This window comes from Phalacrocorax aristotelis, chromosome 11 (genome assembly GCF_949628215.1).
Source record: "Phalacrocorax aristotelis chromosome 11, bGulAri2.1, whole genome shotgun sequence".
Classification (NCBI taxonomy): domain Eukaryota; kingdom Metazoa; phylum Chordata; class Aves; order Suliformes; family Phalacrocoracidae; genus Phalacrocorax; species Phalacrocorax aristotelis.
The window spans coordinates 2,637,749-2,657,234 of record NC_134286.1 but is presented as its reverse complement, the minus strand read 5'-3'; the positions used below and the strand labels follow the sequence as shown (position 1 = coordinate 2,657,234).

The 19,486-nt window shown below is 41.6% G+C and overlaps 1 protein-coding gene across 1 annotated transcript in view; it reads left to right on the top strand.

The window, feature by feature from the left end:
• Positions 1 to 19,486, top strand: part of BRWD3 (bromodomain and WD repeat domain containing 3) — a 61,167-nt gene that overhangs the window by 1,925 nt on the left and 39,756 nt on the right. The window contains exons 5-8 of the mRNA XM_075106610.1: positions 7,429 to 7,579; positions 10,023 to 10,121; positions 17,159 to 17,319; positions 19,154 to 19,375. Of these exons, the coding sequence (XP_074962711.1) occupies positions 7,429 to 7,579; positions 10,023 to 10,121; positions 17,159 to 17,319; positions 19,154 to 19,375 (633 nt within the window). The remainder of the gene's footprint in view (positions 1 to 7,428; positions 7,580 to 10,022; positions 10,122 to 17,158; positions 17,320 to 19,153; positions 19,376 to 19,486) is intronic.

The following is a 19,486-nucleotide window of genomic DNA, read 5'->3' as shown; positions in this document are numbered from 1 at the left end:
ACTGGAAAGTCATTTCGGTTTGTTTCCGAAGGGTGCAGACAGCCTTGTTTTCATTTCTAGGAGGAGCTCTGGGTAATAATGTGTGGTGCTGATGTAGCACTTTGCAGCTGGAATGCTGTAAACCTAACTAATAGCTTTTATAATACTGATACACCGCATACGTGCGATCCCGCTGTCTCCTCACTTGCGAGCGGTTGAAAGTATGTCCTTGCCTTTCCCATCTCGCACAGTGCAGTGTGGGATTTTGACATGACTGTTGCTCAGACTGCTTTGTAGCTTGCTCAAGAGTTATCTTTCCACTCTAGCAATATTGTAGAACCTCAGATGCAGATGGGAGAGCTCCTTGCGTCCAGATGAGACGTTTGTACCTGCTGCCTTTCCCTCTCCAAAGTGTGTTAAGAATTTAAGATGAATGTTATGCTTCATCATACCCCTTGTGGATAATTCTGGGACTGTAGATTGAGTGAAAGACACGGAGTATGTACTGCAGTCAGTAAATCTGGATGCTGTACGGTCTTCCTGGAGAACCTGAAATCTAACTAGGGGCTGTTTGAGGATTAGCTTGTGGCTGTAGCTGGTACCTGAGAGCAATATCAACAGTGGCAGTATGAAGTCTGATTTCAGACATAGTGGTTTGGCTTAATCACTTACATTAACATCTACATTTTTTTTCCTTTTATTCTGTGGGGCACGAATAGGAAAGCCTTAACACCCCCCAGTGGTTTCGTTGTTTTTTTTTTTTTTTGTGCATTAGATGGTGGTGTTGGAACCAAATACGTTTCCTTAAAATTTCAGAAACAGGAGACAAACCGTTGTAAAGTAAGGCTTGGCATTAGTGGGAAATTGCTTCTTGCTGTATAAAATTATCCAAATTAAGAGTTTTTTTCTCTGTCTTAAACTAATCAACAGTAATCAATCCTTTTAGATTGCCTTTTTTATCTAGTATTATTTAACTGTTTGTCTTGATTTGCAGTAAGAAACAGGTCCATAAACGAATCATTACAGTTAGACAGGTTGATGCTAGGTAGGATGAACTGAGCTTCTCTCTATTAATCCTCAGAATAAAGCTTTCACTGCTGAGGATGTTGAAGAAAGGCCTTTTTTTCCCTCTCATTGCTTTGGGTTTGATGTATTTGGAACTTGGACTTTTGGTTGCATATGATTGTATATTAACCTGAACTCCTCGACTTCTATGCTAGCTGGATGTCTGAGCTTTGGGCTTAGAGCAAAGCCAGGGTGTGAAGAACACAAATAACGCTGACCTTCATTTTAATTATCTCAGTCACGTAATGAGCCAAAAAGAAATTATAGATGCTAGCAATTGGAGATAAAGGGTTTTTTCTACGTGTTTCTCTTTTTTGAACACTTACAGACAGAAAACCGAATTCAGTGACAATCTCTGCCTGGTCTGGCAGCTACCCTGGTCAGGCAGGCTGGAGAAAATCAAACCCAAGGAGAGTTTAGAAACCCAGAGAAGTCTGAGTTGGCCCCCCCTACCCTTTGTTTGCCCAATATTCTGCTTTGGCAAATCTGACAGAGTATTTTGTGTTCTAACTGCTGATGTTTCAACTTCGTTTTCCATTCTCAGCTTGACTGGTCAGGTCAGCGGTGGTATTTTTCAGAAAATATGCCGATACTCTTGCCATTAGCCATGTTGTTATTCCTCTTGGGGCTTTCAGAAACGGTGAAGATGTAAGAACCGAATTGCCTACTAGGTGGCTTTTATCTAGGGAATGTTTACTCCTGTTTCACTCAAGCTTTTAGTCAAGATCTGAAAACTCTCTGAGTCTCTTTCATTTGAACTTGGTCTTTTCCTTTAAATGTCAGGTACCACAAGGCAGAAGAGTAACTCAAGGCACACTAATAAGAGTCATACCTAGTGAGCAAAACTGCGCAGAGAATGCTAGCCGACGTGCATTTGTGTTCCCTTTGTCTTCTCTGCTTATTCCCACTTTGGAGGACTTTTTATGTGCAACATGTGGCTGGCTGTCTAGGTGATCTAGGTGATTGACTGCTGGTGGTCTCGAGACACGAAATGTGTTTGGAAAAAGGAGGGTCCTGGCTCTCCTTACGAAGACCTGAAGTATGTCAAACTTGCACGCAGTGAGTGCTCCTATTTTAAATTAACCGTTGCAGCTCAGTGTGGAGTCAGCTGTTGTACAGACGAGTCAAGCTGAACCGACTCAGATTGTCAGAACAGTCTCCAGTGGGCTGCTGTTTGAAATCATCTTTATTTATTCCTGATAAAGATGACTGGCTCTGGTTTTCAAGAACTTTTTGATGGGCTCTCTCTTCTGGCTCAGCCCATTTTGGTCTTTGTGCTGAAGATATGTATAATTTCAGGAAAAAAAAAACAGAAAATCAGCTATTGTTGGACAGTGGAGAATTTGCATCCGTGAGTGGCTGTGCTGGTATGGAACAGCTTATGGGATTTGGCTTTGAGTTTCTGCCTTGCCCATCTGCATTGATTTAAAGCTAGCTATGAGTCCGAGGTGCTGTTATTTATAGAGATTGCCAATCCCAGCATTAGCAGCACAGAGATGTTACTGTTTTGTCACCTCAGGAAAATGTCATCTGCTAGTACGGCGGTTCCAACCCTGGTTCTCTCTGGGGAAACCGAGTGGATAATGGTTTTTAAAATTCATCTGTATTTGCATACTGTTGACATCTTGTGCAAGTCCAGTGTCTGAGCTTCCTTTTGCTGAGATTCCATATTTGAGTTCTTGAGTAATTTCCTGCTTGCTCAGCTGCCTTGGTTCTCTTGGTGTCCTTTTGATACAGTTGTCAATTGATTCTTAATGGACAATTATTTTGGCAAATGAGAGATGTGTCGCACGACTGCCTAGAGGTTAGAAATCTGCTGCTGATGCACAACTGCCTGCCGGCCCACAGGAGACTGGGCACGAGGAGCCTTCGAAGGTCTGCGTTGCCTCCATTATGCAGCTCCTGCATCAAATTTAGTCTCTCCTTTGAAGCAACGTTTCGCTGGGCTTCCCAAAAGAGATGTTTCAGAGCTATCTGTTTCCGATTCCTGGGAAGACAGATGTCTTATTATAAGTAGAAGTCACAAAGAGTCTTTTTTTGTTTGTTTCCTGTTTATTGAAACCTTCCTGGGAGGAGAAATTGTCAGCAGTCATACCAAGGGATTTTGTTTGTTTTGGGGATCAACAAGCTTCATGCCTGTCGTCCTAGCTCTCCGAGGAGGACCCTTTGCTCAGTAGTCTTTGGGATTACATGGTAATGATTCCAACAACAGAAGCATAAACAGGTTTAGGGGTATGACTTTCTCCTAGCCCTGGCGTGACTTCACTAATAGTCCTTTACTTGCAGCTGCTTATCACTGTAGCAACTTATTTGCATACTGGTTCAAGCAGTCATGATGGTGTTACATTCACCTGCGGTTGTTCACATATTTTTTTGTCTAAATAATGGATTCACTTTACCCAATTCTTGAAAGTTTTTAGATCTGTAAGACCTGTGTGGTTACTCTGTCAGAGAACTCTTACCTAGTACTGTGGCATTCTTGTGCTCTCATGTTTTAACCTTCATAGCGCCTTTCACATCTTAAGGCAACACAACATTTTTCTCTTTATAATTTATCCCAGGGTGCAGAACTTACTCTCGCTTAGCACGCTTTCAGCTCTTCTGCATTATTTTAACATGCTCTTTTAAGAGCTCCTGTTAAGCACGGTTTTGGCCTGTATGACTTGTCTCTGATTTTTTCCTAATTTTCTAGTTATCTTCTAACATTCTAAAAATATTTTCTAAGAGATTTGTGGAGGTGGTAATATCCTAGCCATCGTTTAATTTTGCTGTACGGGGTTTGGACTAGCGTACGCTAAGAGGTGTGGCTATAACTGATGCTAAGCTTTGCCTTTTTCCTTCCTTCTTTTAACGAAGATCTGATCTGGAGACTTTGCTTTTCTCAGCTGTATGTTTACAGCTTCATGTTTTGGAAAGATACTTAAAATTCATTTACAGCTATCTCACACAGAGGTGAAAGGAAGGATTTTTGTTTCAAGTTCTTTTGGCAACCTGAAAATAGAATTGCTTGTTTTGCTCTGGGCTGCAGTTTAAGCATTTTGTCTGGAAGTTATTATGGAAAAAAAAGTCTCCAGGAGAATTTGCTGCTCTTGCTGCCTGCCTGTGTAGCTGTTTGGTAAGAACAGTGATAATATTCACATTAAAGAGCCACTTAGTTGGGCTGTTCTGGCTTCTAGAAACATTAAAACATGCAGGGAAAGAAGCGCAATACAGCCTTTCTTCTTTAGTATGGCATGGTTCTGACTGCAGGTGGCAAATCTAGTGAGTAGGGCGTGTCAGTGAAGTGAGTGGTCACTTTGATATGCGCCTAGTCTGTGCAATGTGCTCCACATTAAATGTCGCTTAGAAAAGTTCAGAGTCTAATAAAACTGCACTAAAGTCTGGATGCTTCAGCAGCTCGCTTGTGCCGATGTAACTCTGGCTCCGTGCTGGATTTGCCAACTTTCCTGGTCTGGGTAGCGATCAAGCAGATGTCTGGTATCCTGAGCTGCTTAACGCCTGGATGTCCCTGGCAAATTACCACCAGGCGTAGGCAGATAACTGCCACATGCTCCGGGAGTCTGGGCATCCGCCTTTCATCCTGGAGCCTTGGCCGGTCTGCACATGTGTTGGTGTTCGCTCCCTTTGCTAGTCTTTATAAAACCGCGGCTTAATCTGCAGATCTTTAAGCAGCAAAGTCCCTCTCTGTTTCTGAGTAGGTGCGCCGAGGTAACCAGGACTGCTTGTTGAATAACTTGTGCTCTGCCTCCACAGTAGGGTATTTGCTGCCAGGCTTAATGCAGCACCTCACTCTAGACGTAGAACAGCGGCGATGTTTCAACAACGTGCTCCTGAGTGAAAAGGGAAGCGTTCTGCTGCATTGCACTAGGAGAAGGGTTTGGACTTCCTGTGGAGTTTTATATTTCCAGAGAGTGGTATGGTTTGTTTTTTCCTACCCTAGAAGTAAAATGTAAAATTCCACAGCATTGGTTACTCTTTTTAATCTTAAGCTTGATAAGTTGCTAGGATAGGCAATTGTTGACTGAGAAGCATGTTATTAATGATCGGAGATGTAAAAGAGATTTTTATACTCAGATTTTATTAAATCGCAGATTCTCTCTTTAGAATTACCTTTGTTTCAGGTCCTTTCAGATCCCTCACGTACCAAAGGGAGGCTGGCACAGGATACGAAAATATTTTGTAGCGTGAACGCATTTCTAATATTTCAGGAATGAGTAAGAATGATAGGCAAATACAAAAGTTTGGATAATCCTTTAATCTCATTTTGACTTCTGTTATATCATGTAATTTATAATGAAAGGCAATTCCTGCTTATTGGGAAGGTACCAACGCAATTTTGGAACTCTATGATATGTGGCAGGGGGGAGTTAGGATGGCTCGAGAAACCGGTCAGTGCAAGAGGGCGTTTGTGGAGTCATTCCTTGATGCTCACAGTATGAAAAGTCATGGAATGGGACCATGTTAGTGCAGACATGAGGTTTATCTTTCCCGCGGAGGTACGATCCTTCTGTTTCCATCAAAAGGCCAGAGCCGAATCTTTAATGTGCAGTGACTGAAAGGCTTCCCCACATATCCTGTCTCTCTTCTGTAAGAATTTCCATTCAGATTGGAAGGGTCTTTGATTGGGTTTAGTTAAATGATAATTTCTATTTATCACTAGAAAAGCCTTTCCTTTTTTTTTTGTTTGTTTAAAATCTTATTTGTGGGATGGAGTCCCTCCTGCTTGTGCTGCAGGTGATTACATTATACAACACATGACTCACTGCGTTGAGTCCCGTAGCACCACTGCTGTTGCCCAATTGGAACGAACGATTTCCCAATGACATGTAGTAATAATCTGTTTGATGACATAGTTCAGTGAACAATGTTTTGGCAGCAGGTCTGAGTGAAGTACTTAACTTTTCCTCCTTCCCGATGCGTGCCGCTCCCTCCGGTGTGCCAGGGCAGGAGCTGGGCATATCCTTGGGGTCTGGGTAGGCAGGATAGCTGGGCCTATCTGATGATGTTCAGCTGTTGAAAGAAGTTGTCCTGTTGCTTGCTTTCCACCAGCTCTGACACCTCTCTGAATCACAGTCAACTTTGCTAAACCTGGCAGAAAACCTTTTCCTTCAGTTGTCGGGTGAGCATTCCTAGCCAGGGAGCTGAAACGGCTCCCTCCGCAGTAGATGAGCGCTGGAGCTGATGCAGAGAGGAGCTCGGTCGTGGTTTTGGCCAGGCTGGGGAATTGTTCTGGCTCACTGCAGCTGCACAAAAACTTGCCCTGCCCTGCTGGGAGGGAACTGCATGGGTTTGTGAGCGCTCACAGCCCTGTCGCTGGGTATCGGCCTGTGACTGGCCACGTTTGAAGTGGTCATGTAGGAGAGAGGGGTGTGTGCAGGCACATGCCTGCTGTTATTTCTTTACCATGAGCACCCTTCTGGCCCTTTCAGGTCAGCTTTAGTATTATTTGGCTTCAGTTTGTGGCTTGGTAAAACAAAAAACTGGTTTCTGACGATCTCTTCATAATATTGCAACAGATACCAAAGTCGTAAATAGTTCTGATACAAATATTTTTTCCATCTTCGGTCACAGGTACTTAGGAGCTGAGTGACCTCTTACAGTTGATCTTTAAAAAGGAGGTGGATGTGGCTGTATGTCCTGTGTTGAAGGAGCTAAATGAGCTCTGATGTTGAGTCTGTACTGCCAGCTAGTAAATATAGTAAAAGTCAAGCAAGTGTAGGACATTCTGGATAATGAGGCACAATTTATTTGCTGTTTGAACAGACTGTTGGAAAAACTATTGTCTTTCCATAGAAAACAGTCTCTGTCTAAAGGGGAAAAAAGAAGAATGTTTTCTTGAGCCGACAAATTAGGAGCAGAGCCTACACATGTGGGTCTTAAAGATACTTATTCCAAGTAGCTAAAAACCAGAGGCTGGGTATTGCTTTTAGGGTAATATTTAGGGTTTTTAGGCTTTAGCACATGTGCTTCTTAAAGTAATGTGAGTGTCTGGCAAGGGTGTTTCAGCTGAGCGAGAAATACTGTAAGGGAAGAGAATGAACTGAAGGGTAAAACATGCTTAAAAACCAAAAAGTCCACAGACGATACTTTGTTGATCAGAGAGTACTGTGCCGGGAACTCTGAGTTTCAGGGATTTTTGGTTGTTGTTGAGGGGTATCCTAAATGACAACTGTAGCTACCACCAGCTGGAATTTCTGGTCTGACTTTTTCAACACTCCATGTCAATTTAAAAGATGTCTTTGGTATAATTAATTTTGAGGGGGTTTCAGGGGTTTTGGACTTCGTTTCAGTAACTTTAACACTTGAATATGAACCAAACAAAGAAATACCAGCAGAAGCAAGAATAAAACCATTCTCAAACGGCTGCGTTGTTTATATGTTTAGGTGGCTGTCAATGCACACATCCCTCCGGATTATCTTCTTAGGATCTGTGAGAGGCTTGGACCCCTTTTAGACAAGGAAATCCCACAGAGTGTCCTAGGTGTGCAGACTTTGCTAGGTGTCGGGCGCCAGTCTCTATTAAGGGCAGCGAAAGGTAAGCTTCTCAATTTACATGTGATTGAATTTTATTTTAATGATCAGAATCCCTTTTGTTTTGATTCATATTGTGCTCTCTGTGTGTGTTTGCATGAACCCTGGTTTGTCTCCTGTGCTTGTTGGCTCCTGCTTTCTTGTTGCAGCCTTGCTAAAGTGCAGTTATTGCTGGCCCTGTTACATATCTCTTTCTTTGGTTGAGAACGCTGTCTTAAGCCGCTCTTGCTTACAGTTGCCTGATCTTGTCCTTGCTTCCCCTCCCTTCCCTTCTCAGCATGTAGGACTGGTGTTTGTGTAAACGATGTGATGAACTGGATTAGAAAAATAGCCTGAAAAATAGCCAGTTTCTTTCATAGACCTATCTACATGCCTGTGTCTAAAATAACACAGCAGCCTATATCTTTTCTGGGCTATTTTTCAGGCTGATTTGTTCCATTTGTTCCATTATTTGATTCCCTGGCCATGCAGGCAGATGTGTCAGCTTGATGGGCAGGGTGGCATTTGGGTCGGCGTTTAGAGGGTGGGAGAAGGGGAGACTGATTCTTCAGTGACAATTCCTGCTTGTCCTTGCTTAAAGTTAATTTGAACGGAAGCCCCCTATTCCTCTCATGAATAGAACACCAGTCCTATTCCTTTAGAAAAACTGCTCTGCTTGAGATAACGATCCTGAGAGCACAGTTTTTGTTATAACTAAACAGATCTGAGAGCCATCTGCTATTGAAAAGAGTGGTTCCTCCCTTCCCTCCTCACTCCATGCCCCTGCCACTTCTTCCCTGTAGGAGCCAGAACTTATTTGATGCCATGATGTGCTGATTCAGAGAGCTAAAATGTTGCAAAAATTTGTTATTGCTGTGGCAGTGAATTAAATTAGCTCATGGAAGGATCAGAGTGCTGGAGGTGACACAGGCAGCAGGAGCATCCTTCTGGGAGAGGAGGAGGGATGGGAGAGCAGGACCTTCCTGTTTCAGTGGCAGTTGAGCACTTAATTTACCTCATCCTGTGAAGTCACGCTCTGATGCTAACGAGGACCGTAGCATTCTGCTGATCCACTGGATATCACCTGGAGGGATGTGCTGTTTGCAAACACGTTTCCTTATGGAAAGTTTTGGGACAGAATCTTGTTTTGCCTGTGCTTTGTTACAGCTGGGGGGAGAATTTCAGGTTTGCAGGGAGTCCTGCAGAGAAACACTTCTTCGTTTCACACTCAGTTTGTGTCTTAGAAGAAAAGAGCAACAAAACGTAAAGAGAAAATAAACATTTTTGTGTAGGGAAATGGAATTTTCTTAGGTGAAGTAGGGGTCAGAGGCTAGATGCATCACTGAAGGATGTAGTGCTTCCTAAGCCGTGTAATAAATTTATTGCAAAGAGGTTTCTACTAGATTTATGGTGGGTTTTTTTCCCCTTCAGAAAAAGGTGCTGCGACGTGCCGTTTGGTGTGTAAACCACACTCACTAATACAAAACAGCGTACCTTTCTCAAAGCTGACGTACACGGATTTCCGCTCCCCCTAGTTGTGCATCAGTATGAAGTTTCCATTTACTGTTAGTATTTGTAGCTATTTTGATCTATTTTAGAAAGTATGTGAGCTGTTTTTTAATGTGTATCGTTGTAATACTCGGTGGTACAGTTTGGGTTTTAATCAGAAGGTGCTCTCCGGAGTCTCTTTGAGTCACGTAAGCTTGTGCGCTTCAGAGATCTGAATGGTGATATGCAGATCCACCAATCTGTGGCACTATCCTTCTGCTTCAGTCCTTATTCACCATGGAAGCTCATTTCTCTCCTTCCAGATGGCCAGAAATGGAAGAAGTCCAGGTCTAATTTCTGAGGCACTCTGAACAGTCTCAGAAAAATCACCATTGTTCTAGAGAGGAGGCTCTCTGAGGCCAATTGGCAGCCGGTAGCTGGAGAGTCTTTAAAGAAAAGTCTTCATTTTAAAAACAATGTTTTTGGGGGGGCTGGGGTGCAGAGGAGAATCTGAAAGGAGGGCATATTGCCACCAATTGCAGGAAAACAGATTTATTGGAAAGAAAAAAAAAATCTCACTTCTCCCACTTTCAGGGAGCGAATGTGTGCGTGTATGTGTATTCTCAAATGTACAGCTCATAAGAAGAGGTGCTGTAGGTACTGGGATTGCAAAAGGGCTGAAAACATACCAAAGATCAGTCCTGCCTCAATACAAAGCGTGCCTGCTCTTCATTCTCTTATTTCCATCAATTCAGACCCCCTACTTGCAAAAATAAGCCCAAACCATTTACAGTCATATTGCTTAGGAACTAGAGATCAGAGTAGCAGTCTTCGAGTGTTAGATCCCTGCAAACTGTTTAAAAAGACAGAACTTCTTTTGGGATGCTGGGCTTGATGCTCTTGATTTGAAGAAGAATAGGTCAGTTGGACCCAGTTTGGCTGATCGTTTCACTAACCCGCTGTTAATCTTGCTGGTACAGACTTCAGACATACGCTATGGAAAGGATCTGCGTTTGCAGCTCTTCACCGAGGCCGGCCTCCCGAACTGCCTGTAAATTATGGGAAACCACCAAACGTGGGTGAGTTTTGAAACATACGTAAGGTGTTTTTTTTCCTTCTCTGTGTTTTTGTTACTCTTTCAGCTGAAAGTTACTCTTACTGACTGAAACACGACTGTGGGTTTGCATTAATGGCTTTTTTGACATTTCACTACGAATTAGTCTAAACCAGGGTTCTTACTGACAACAGAATAACCCTTTGTGCAATATTCAGGCTTGAGTCTTCCATAACGTATGTATGCCTGTTGAAATGTTGTGGCCACGTTGAAAGGCTTTGCATGCCAACTTTCTGTTTGGAGGGCAATATGCTTGAGGATTTTTTAATGATATACCTACATAATATGTACAGATGCTTGTTAAGATTGAATAGGTGTGGGCACGGGAGCATGTTCACAATCTTTTCATTCAGGAATCTCAGCCAGAACAAAGTGCCTGGCTCCCAGGGAACTTTTTTAACTCAAGAATTCATTTTAGTTCGATTACAACAGAAACCAGCCTGCTTGCAACATCCCCCTCCAGAAAGGAAATAATCGCCAAACCAACATTTGTGTTGCTTCAGTTTCAATTGACCACACAGTTAGATAAAGAACTTGTATAAAACTCAGATATATGCAGGCATTCAGCTTGCACATATCATCAGAGAGCTTCCCTGTTTTGCTTCAGCTGAGAACTGTTTTCCCTGTATGGTCTGAACTTTCATTAGCTATTTTTATAGCAAACAAAATTGATTCTTGCAGGCATAAATATAAGTCTTGCTGGTCATGATTTGTTTCTTATTAGGGTGTTTTACCTGTATTTACTGCGTAAGTGTCTGTGCAAACGTGTAGGCTTCCCCTGGTTTGTTAGGGAATCCATTCAGGTGTGCTGCTCCCATCCCGTTGGAGGCAGGGGCGTGATGGTGGTGGTCTTCTGTTTCTACCATGTCTGTTCCTCTATTTGTGCTTCTGCGCTTTCTCTTTCATTTCCAAAAATTAATCTTTGTCAGACACAAGAGTGACAAAACCTGGGCTGTTTGTGGTTGAAATCGATAGCGTGCTTTGCATAAGGTCTGCGGTGTTGTGGCAGCAGTGTGACGAACAGCAAAGTTAATGGTGGGGCTCCTGAATGAAAAAGAAATGGGTATTTGCCTTGGACTAGTGCGGAGGGAACTATTGCATTGGTACTTTTCCTGCTTTTGTCTGATAATGTATGAGTCATACTGTGGACATAAAAAAGGAAACTATTTCCATATATTAGTATGGTTACTTCGGTACATGTCTATGTATTCTTTCAGGCTGGTTCTACAGTTACTTTATTGTTAGCGGTTGGGCTGATGGATCGCTAACAGTCTAGATTATAGATTAATTGCACACGCTCAGCTTCTCTAGTTGTATTTCTATAAGGGCTCTTGGATCAATTCTTTCATAAGAGGAGAATCAGACTGTGCGTTTTTGGAATATGCAGTATTATTAATGAACCACACCTGCAGACTGGACTTCAGTGTTCATCATGCCATTGTGACAAAGATTTGTGCTGCTTGCTTGGTGACTATTTAGTGACGTAGAGAACAGAATGATTTGTTTGGTTTGCTGTTTTCCGATGAATTGTTTTTTTAAGAAATGCAAAGGTGTTACATGGAAAAGGGTCTTTTATAGCTGGGAACTGATTTTTACAAGTATTGGTTCCTGGAAGAATACAGTCCTCCTTGGAGTAGATACACAAACTACTGGTAAGAGATGGAAATGTGTGTAAAGATATTAAAACAAGAAGTTGACTACACTTAAGCTGTACAGGAGGCTGGAGTTTGGTTTTGGCGTTCCCCATTCTTAATCCTGAAGCGGAAGTCACAAAACTACTTCTGTGTATATTTGTGCAAAATGGGTGCTTTTTCTGGTGAGTAGTGACAGCCACAGATGCCGCAGTGCATGTCTTGTTTTAAAATCCAAGATGAAGTATGCCCAGCCCCTTTAATATTTTGTTTTAATTGTGAATTCCCATACTGTGCTGGCTTAGTCAGATTGAGTTTTCTGGAATTACTTGCTGAGGTAGTTGGGCTGAAGTAATAGACACCCATAATGATGTGTGTTCATGAGTGAGATGAAATGATTGTGTAATTGCCTGTGTAGACAGGTAAATAAGGCCTAGAACTAGCAGCCAAAAGTATTTTTACATTGTTTCCCTCCCAGTGATAAAGATTTAAGCTTGCTGCCGTAAATGTGGCTTTTCTGCTGCAAGAACGGGAATGCTCGTGGTCGCCCTCCCAGCTGGCGGAGGCGGTAGCTGCGGTGGTTTGCCTTTCCGTCTGGATGGGGTTGGGATGGGACCTTGTGATCTGTACTCCAGCATACAAGGTCATGCCCAGTGGAACTGGAGCAAGAAATCAGTGTTGCCATTTCCCAGCATGTTTGTGCAGAGCTGGGAATCTTTTGGCTGGGGGAGTCTCTGAGAAAGTGCTGATCTGTGGAAGTTGTTTTCAGGAACGTCTTATTTCTGTGTTGAGTCTTGAAGGTCTGTGGAGATCTGCTGGGGGGGGGAGTGGGAAGGAAAATGCTGTCTTAGCTTTCTGCTGCTGATAGGATAACACAGTGAATACGGTGAGGATGGTCTTTTAGACAGGTTTTTTTTTTTTGCAGGTTTTGTGGTAGTGGTATGTTTAGGACTTCCTTTGTGCTCTTCCAGTCAGAAAACTGGAAGATTGTCACACAGTACCTCAGCAAAGGGATTTATTCACATATGATAAACCCACTTTTGAACACTGCTTCAATTTTGTCCGAGACTTTTTTTTTAAGGCAACCCAAAGCAGATTAGAGGATTGTTTTCCCTCTGTAGTTGATTACTAGAGCTGTTTTGTCCCGAGTATGAAAATCTTGATGTGGGTAACTGTTGTTAGTGAAAAATAACATGAAATTTGGAACCAGAAAGTTCACAACATGGGCCCAATGTACAAACGGTTCGGCTATATGGAAATTCAGAGTCAAGGTGATGCGGCTACCTTAGGCCTGCCGAATAGCAGCTCTGATGAGGTCAAAAAATCAATGATGTGTCTCTGCTGTAAAGGTGTTCCGTGAGGTCAGCAGCTACGAGGGCTGGAACACTTTGTTCTTTTGGTGCTTTTACCGAGTCTAGCTGTCTTTGTGGCCACGCATCCACTCTCTGAGCAGGTACTTTGCATGTGTGAGCCAACTGTGTGTATTTCCCAGTGTTCTTACGAAATCCAGACTTGAGTTTCTTTTGCACGCTGCGAGCGGTACCCAATCTTCATGCCTGCTCAGGCCCTACGCTGAGGTCACAGCTTACTCACCCCATGCCCTGGCTTTGTAAAATTTTATGTCCTCATTACAAAGTTACAGTGCTGATCTCAAAAGGTAAAATAGTATGATGTGAAGTCATCACCCTTCGTACTAGAGAGACTATTTTTAAACCAGATGCTGTTTTCTGGTTTTGCTTGCAAAAAATAGGAGCGAGGCACGGGCTTTGTAGGGGGAGGAAGAGCTCAAGCAGTTTGAAAACTGCTGCAGTTAGGTGACTTTGTCCACGCTGAAACGATTTAATTCCTTCTGAAGTTCTGACTTAACTTTGAAATCTGTGGTGTCCAATCATTATTTTTTAAATCTGGTTTTCACTGATGGGTTATTGTTGCAGGGTTTTAGTTTTATCCTTCCTAGGTGAGCATTCTTGCAAGGGTTTTTACATCTGCGCTGTTATCTCTAGCAGAATGGAATGTGATTTAAGAATTACTGTTGTACAGCATATGTGACTCCCCTCTGCCCCTGCAGCTGTGCCCGTACTTGCAGTTAAGGACTGTAATTTTCCTGAAGGCGTGACCTTCAAGGACAGTGATAAACCAGCAGAAAAACGCATGCATTTTACCCCATGTCGCCCTCGGTTAGTACTACAGGTTGCAGTCTGAGGAGGCATGAGTCTGTAAGCCAGGGCTTTGCTCAGGAAGCTGGCTGTGCTGGTGCTGAGGCCGGAGCAGGTTGCTCCCAGCGCAGGCTAAGGGAGAGAAAGCCCCCCCTCTGATGGCAGCACCTCTGCACCTAGGCAGCAGTCATTTCAGCAGCCAGAAGGGAAGAACTTCATGTGAGATGGCAGCCTTTCCATTTGTGGACAAAACTAACTTACTTTTCTTAACAAGAAGACTAGATATGCTCACTTTTTATGTGAAATAACATAACACAGTTTTTAAAGTTTTTTTTCCTGGCAGGAAATAGAGAGGGGGTAGACTTGGCAGCTGTTATGCCCAGTGTGGCGTGAAGTACAGCAGCTAATTAGATAGGTGGCTAAAAGTGTTTAGGGCTACGATGTTGCTAATTCCCTGTGTGGGAATCAGGGCTCTATGAGAACAATACCTTCATTGTACTGAAGAAAGCAAATTTCACGGGGCTTTCTGTCACGTGTGGGTAATTCCCTATTTAGATATTGTGTATTAATCTTCTACCAAAAAATATGAGAACCGGGATTGGGGATGTTTATTCTGTTTCATGGGGTGTGTGTGTTTTACTTTGCAGTTCCTTTGAAGGCAGTGGTAGTTTATAAGGTGTGGGAAGACAAAGACCTCAGTCACAGCTTTTTGTGTGTGGTGTACAGTTCTGATATACCCTGAGGATTTTTATGGTGAGGATCAGATACGTTGAATACTTGCCACTTTTTGTTCAAAGACGCTGTTGATTTGATAAAGTCAGTGCTCCTTATGGCACAACTGCAGTTCTGCATTTCTCTGAAACTCGTGAGTGAAGGATTCCATAAGCAGTGCTTTTTATTTTTTAATTATCCATGGGAGATTGAGGAGTCCTGTGCCCATTGTGCAAATAGGGAAGGAGACACAGAAAAAAGTGAAATTACTTTCACATCCTCTGAAGCTGAACTGATTGCAAGTCTGGGAATCGACTGGAAAAGCTAGGTGCCCAGTGCCAAATGAAAGGTTGGGTGAGTTAGGTGCCTCGCTCTTCATCATACCTCACAGTGTTTTCCTTCATGTGATTTACAACAAACAGCAGTTGTAAATTTTCAGAAGGATTGCATGGGAACACTGTAGTACACAGAAAATATTGTAATTATTGGGAATATTTCTGAAATGCTAGTATACCTTTTTGATTCACACAGTTCTTTGTGTGGTTAAAAGAAATGTTCAAAGGCGTTTGAAATTGTTTAAAGGCAGATACGCTGTTATTATGTATGTAAATGATTTAAGCACTGAAAGGCACAGCCGAATTACCATATTGCTAAATGACTACATCTCTGTGTTGGCATAACAGTGTCCGCAGTGTGGGGGAAAGGGAGGTGTAATATTTTTAAGAACTTAGCTTTTAAGCTGTCATACTTAAATAGTAAAAACAAAAACGTTCAGGCAAAACGGACGGTACCTTTGTACAGCATTTGTCGCTACGGGATCTCTGTGCCCTCCTGTAAGAGGTGGGGAAAAGGGTTAAAGATTTCATTTTTACTTTGCTAGGGGAGACAGTTTCCATTTAGTAGTTCCCGTATAACATCAGGTATCAGCTAAATAGTAAGTAGGTAGTAAATTCGTTTGGTTTACTGTGTTTTGCTTTTTTAGTATTGTTGAATATGTTTTTACACAAAAAACAAGTATTAACTGAAGATGAGGTCACGCTGGGAGCCTGATGACTTCTGCAAACATCTACACCTTTTGTGCAACTTTTTTTACCTAGGATGTAGCGATTCAATTGCATTGAGTGATTAAAAATACTCCAAATTTCCAAGCATAAAACTGAGGAACAAAAATACTTTCTGTAAATCTGGAAACAATTTCTTTACTTGCCCATTTATCTCTCCGCTTGTGTATAAATACTTCAATGTTATAAACGTACAGAAGTGTGTTACAGGTTAGTAGCCCTTTGAAATGATGTGTCTTGACTTTGTAGATTTTTTTTTTAATATATTCCATAATCTTTTTTGTGTGGGTAGGCAATGATATGATGTTACAATTAGGAAAACGGGTCAAATTGTTCACCCTACTTTTAAACTAAGGTTTTGAAAGGCTGAACTGAGGAGCTTCATGCCGCTCCTGTAGAGCCCTGCCTACTTCAGTGTGCAGTAAACAAGATAAGGGGTTTCTTGATAAGGGAGCCTGCTATTGCAAGAACTCAACAAAACCCACCAATGTAGCAATGTCAGATCTTTAAGTGCCATTGAAAAAAAGTCTCACAACTTTAAAATGGAAAGTTCAAGTGGTATATGTTAGGATAGGTAAAATTAAATACCCCAAATGATTTCAAATTATGCATCAAATCAAAGATTAGAATCAGGATCTTTCTGTATTCTACAGCCATAACGATGTTCATTTGGTGGTGTGTCCCGGCAAAGGCACGTACCTCTTTTCTTGTCTAGTGGAAAGATTTATAATTATCGCAGTGAAACTGCTAACCGGGCTCTTCTACGTGATACTTTTGTGCATTTAGATTTCGGGCTGTTCTTGTAAAGACTCGTAGGTTTAGCAATATGGAATAATTCATTATTTTTGCAGTTTTCTCTTGTGCCTGCCATTCTTTTGACTGGGGCTCAGTGCCACACATTTCTTATTCTTCAATGACATTGCCATAGAAATGCTGCTTATAAGAGCATGGTGTTGTGAGGAGCATGTGGAAGACCGTTGATTCCCACATATGATCTGGAACCCATTCCAAAGAATCACCAAAAGAGCCCTTAAAATAAACTATTATTATACTCTAAAAATAAATTTGTTGTAATTGCTTTAAGGAAATTGTATGTTACTAAGTTTTCCAAATCCATATAGAATAAATGTATCTGTTGCCTGTTCATGAAGTGAACATTGGACTAACTTCTAGTGTGGTGGGAACTTCTTATTCTGCTTTAATTTTTGTTAGGAAAGCAGGTGCAGTGTGTGATGTGGTAGGGCTTGAAAGGCTTCATTGGGAGCGGGCTTTCTTTATATAAGACTGTACTGAATGTTCTGATAAGGCAGAAGAGGTTCAGATTTATGGATTATAATAATAAAGTTGTTACCAAATGTTATATTTGATTTAATATTTATTTACTTTCAGTTCTGGGCAAAATGACTGTCTTAGTTTTCTTCTTGTTTTGTTTTTCTGTTCTAGTAAATATAATTTCTGCCAGGCAATTAACTGGATGTGGACGTTTCAGCCACTTGTTCCCAACATCCACCTACCAACACATGAAGATGCATAAGAGGATCTTGGGACATCTGTCATCTGTTTATTGTATAGCCTTTGATCGCAGTGGGAGAAGAATTTTTACGGTAAGTTTAAAAATTGTACTTTTCTTGGAAGATTGCTTTGCTTGCTTTGATTTCTTTCTTTCTTGAGTCCCTCAACAGCCTCTTAGTTACTGACTGATACAGAGACACAGCTTCCAGAAAAAGAAAGAAACAAAAACCTTAAAATGTGTGGAAAACTGATCTCGTTCTATGCTAATTTTCACTTTTCAGTTAACTTGGTATTTTAAAATTGCTCACGGCTCTGGTGGACTGAAACTTAGTCAGCTCTTTGCTTCTCCATGGAGAACGGTTCATCAGGGTTGTTTTGGTACAGAGCTCGCAACTGTCACTTGAAACACGTGCTCGTTTTTCTTTATTTATCATCTTTCTTACTGGATGGCACCTGCAGTCTTCTGGGATTTGGAATTAATTTGCACGCTGCTTGCTGGGTTAAATCTTAACACTTTTTTTTTTTTTTTTAAAAAACTACATTTTACCTTCCGGTAACCTTGGAAATGCTGGCAGTCCTTTCCTTACATTTCAGTAAAACCTGATGATAAATAGAAGACCTCGTTACTTCATCTGCAGTTTACTCCTCCACTAAATTATCTTTCTAGAATTTGTAGTGTGTCAGTGAATATATGGATATTATTCTAAGTTTTTTCTCCATTTCTATGATAGTGCCCTTGCTTTTTGTTGTGCATATTTAAAAATTAACAGATCTGTCAAGTGAATAATGCATCTTTTAACTGTTAATGTCTTGTCTTTGCCCTTGTCCCTTATCAATAGGTGTTTAGAAACAGATTACCTGGCAGGCCAGTTGTTGTCTTTGTGTTCTTGCTAGCTTCACTCATTAGGAATTGGTCAAATAGAGATGATGTTAGGATAGTTATTCTGGGTCATATGAGGGCCGTTCCATTTTTGTTTACATGATAAAGAAATCTTTCTCATCTGCACTTATATGAAGAGCTGAAAGTGATTTGTCTTCAAATATACCTGCAGTTAATAAAATTTAAAGTCAAATGATGTCGGTACTGTAGTTCGTTTCATTGTTATGTTTCTGAATATATAGTGGCAATCCTAGCCACTAGTATTAGTATTGTTCGTTTTTACCATATTGTTCAGTATTCACATTTTTTCATATTGTTCAGTGTATTATTGACATATGTGAACGGTCTAAAAATTCTTGGCAATATTGGGATTGAGTATGAAATTATGTAGGGGCTACAGTAGGTAAAAGTATTCTGCAGCGATCCACATTGGATATGCTTTTGAATTGTGCCCTGTCCTGAACTGAAATCTCACTGACGTAGTATTTCAGTTGCACACGATGCTGCACCGTTTCTCTCTTTGAGTGGTCCAACTTTATTCTGTTGCAAAAACTGAACTCATGGTACAGCTGCCTTACAGCTCTAGCAGCGTGGCACAAACTCTAAGGTCCCTCAGATGCTTAAGTGCTCTCTTTCCTTAGAGATTAAGGCTTCGATCACTTTGATTTTACTACTGGCTTGATCTGGCTCACACAGGTAAATATATCTTTTGGTAGTATGTAATGAAACATTTTTATCTTGTTAAATTTACATAAATCATTACAGAACTGTACTGAGAGGAGTTGTGTTAGCAGCAGTGGTCGTATCTGAGTATGAAACATATGATGGTGGCTTCTGTTTTATAAATATCTAAACCCCTGACCCCACAAGATGATTCCCAGACTCAGGTAGTTGTGTCCCTGTGGAATGCCGCCAAGTTGCTCTTCCGGCAGGATCACGGCGCGGTGGTGTTTTAGATCCTTGTTCCTCTTCAGCGTACCTGTGTGTTATGTACCCATAACACATATTCTTTTATATAATCTTTGGAAATTTTTGTGTGGCATTAGGGGTCAGATGATTGTTTGGTCAAAATCTGGGCTACAGATGATGGGCGCCTGCTCTCAACGTTGCGAGGACACTCGGCTGAAATTTCAGACATGGCCGTTAACTACGAGAACACCCTGCTTGCTGCAGGCAGTTGCGATAAAGTCGTCCGAGTATGGTGTCTTCGAACCTGCGCCCCAGTCGCAGTACTGCAGGGCCATTCGGCTTCCATTACTTCCATACAGGTAAGGAATGACCTTTTTTGTCCTAAACCCTTGAGTTAAAAGGGTAATAAGAGATGTGGGTTAGTAATCAGGGATAAAACTTACCTTTTAATCTCTGTTTGGCAGTGTAGA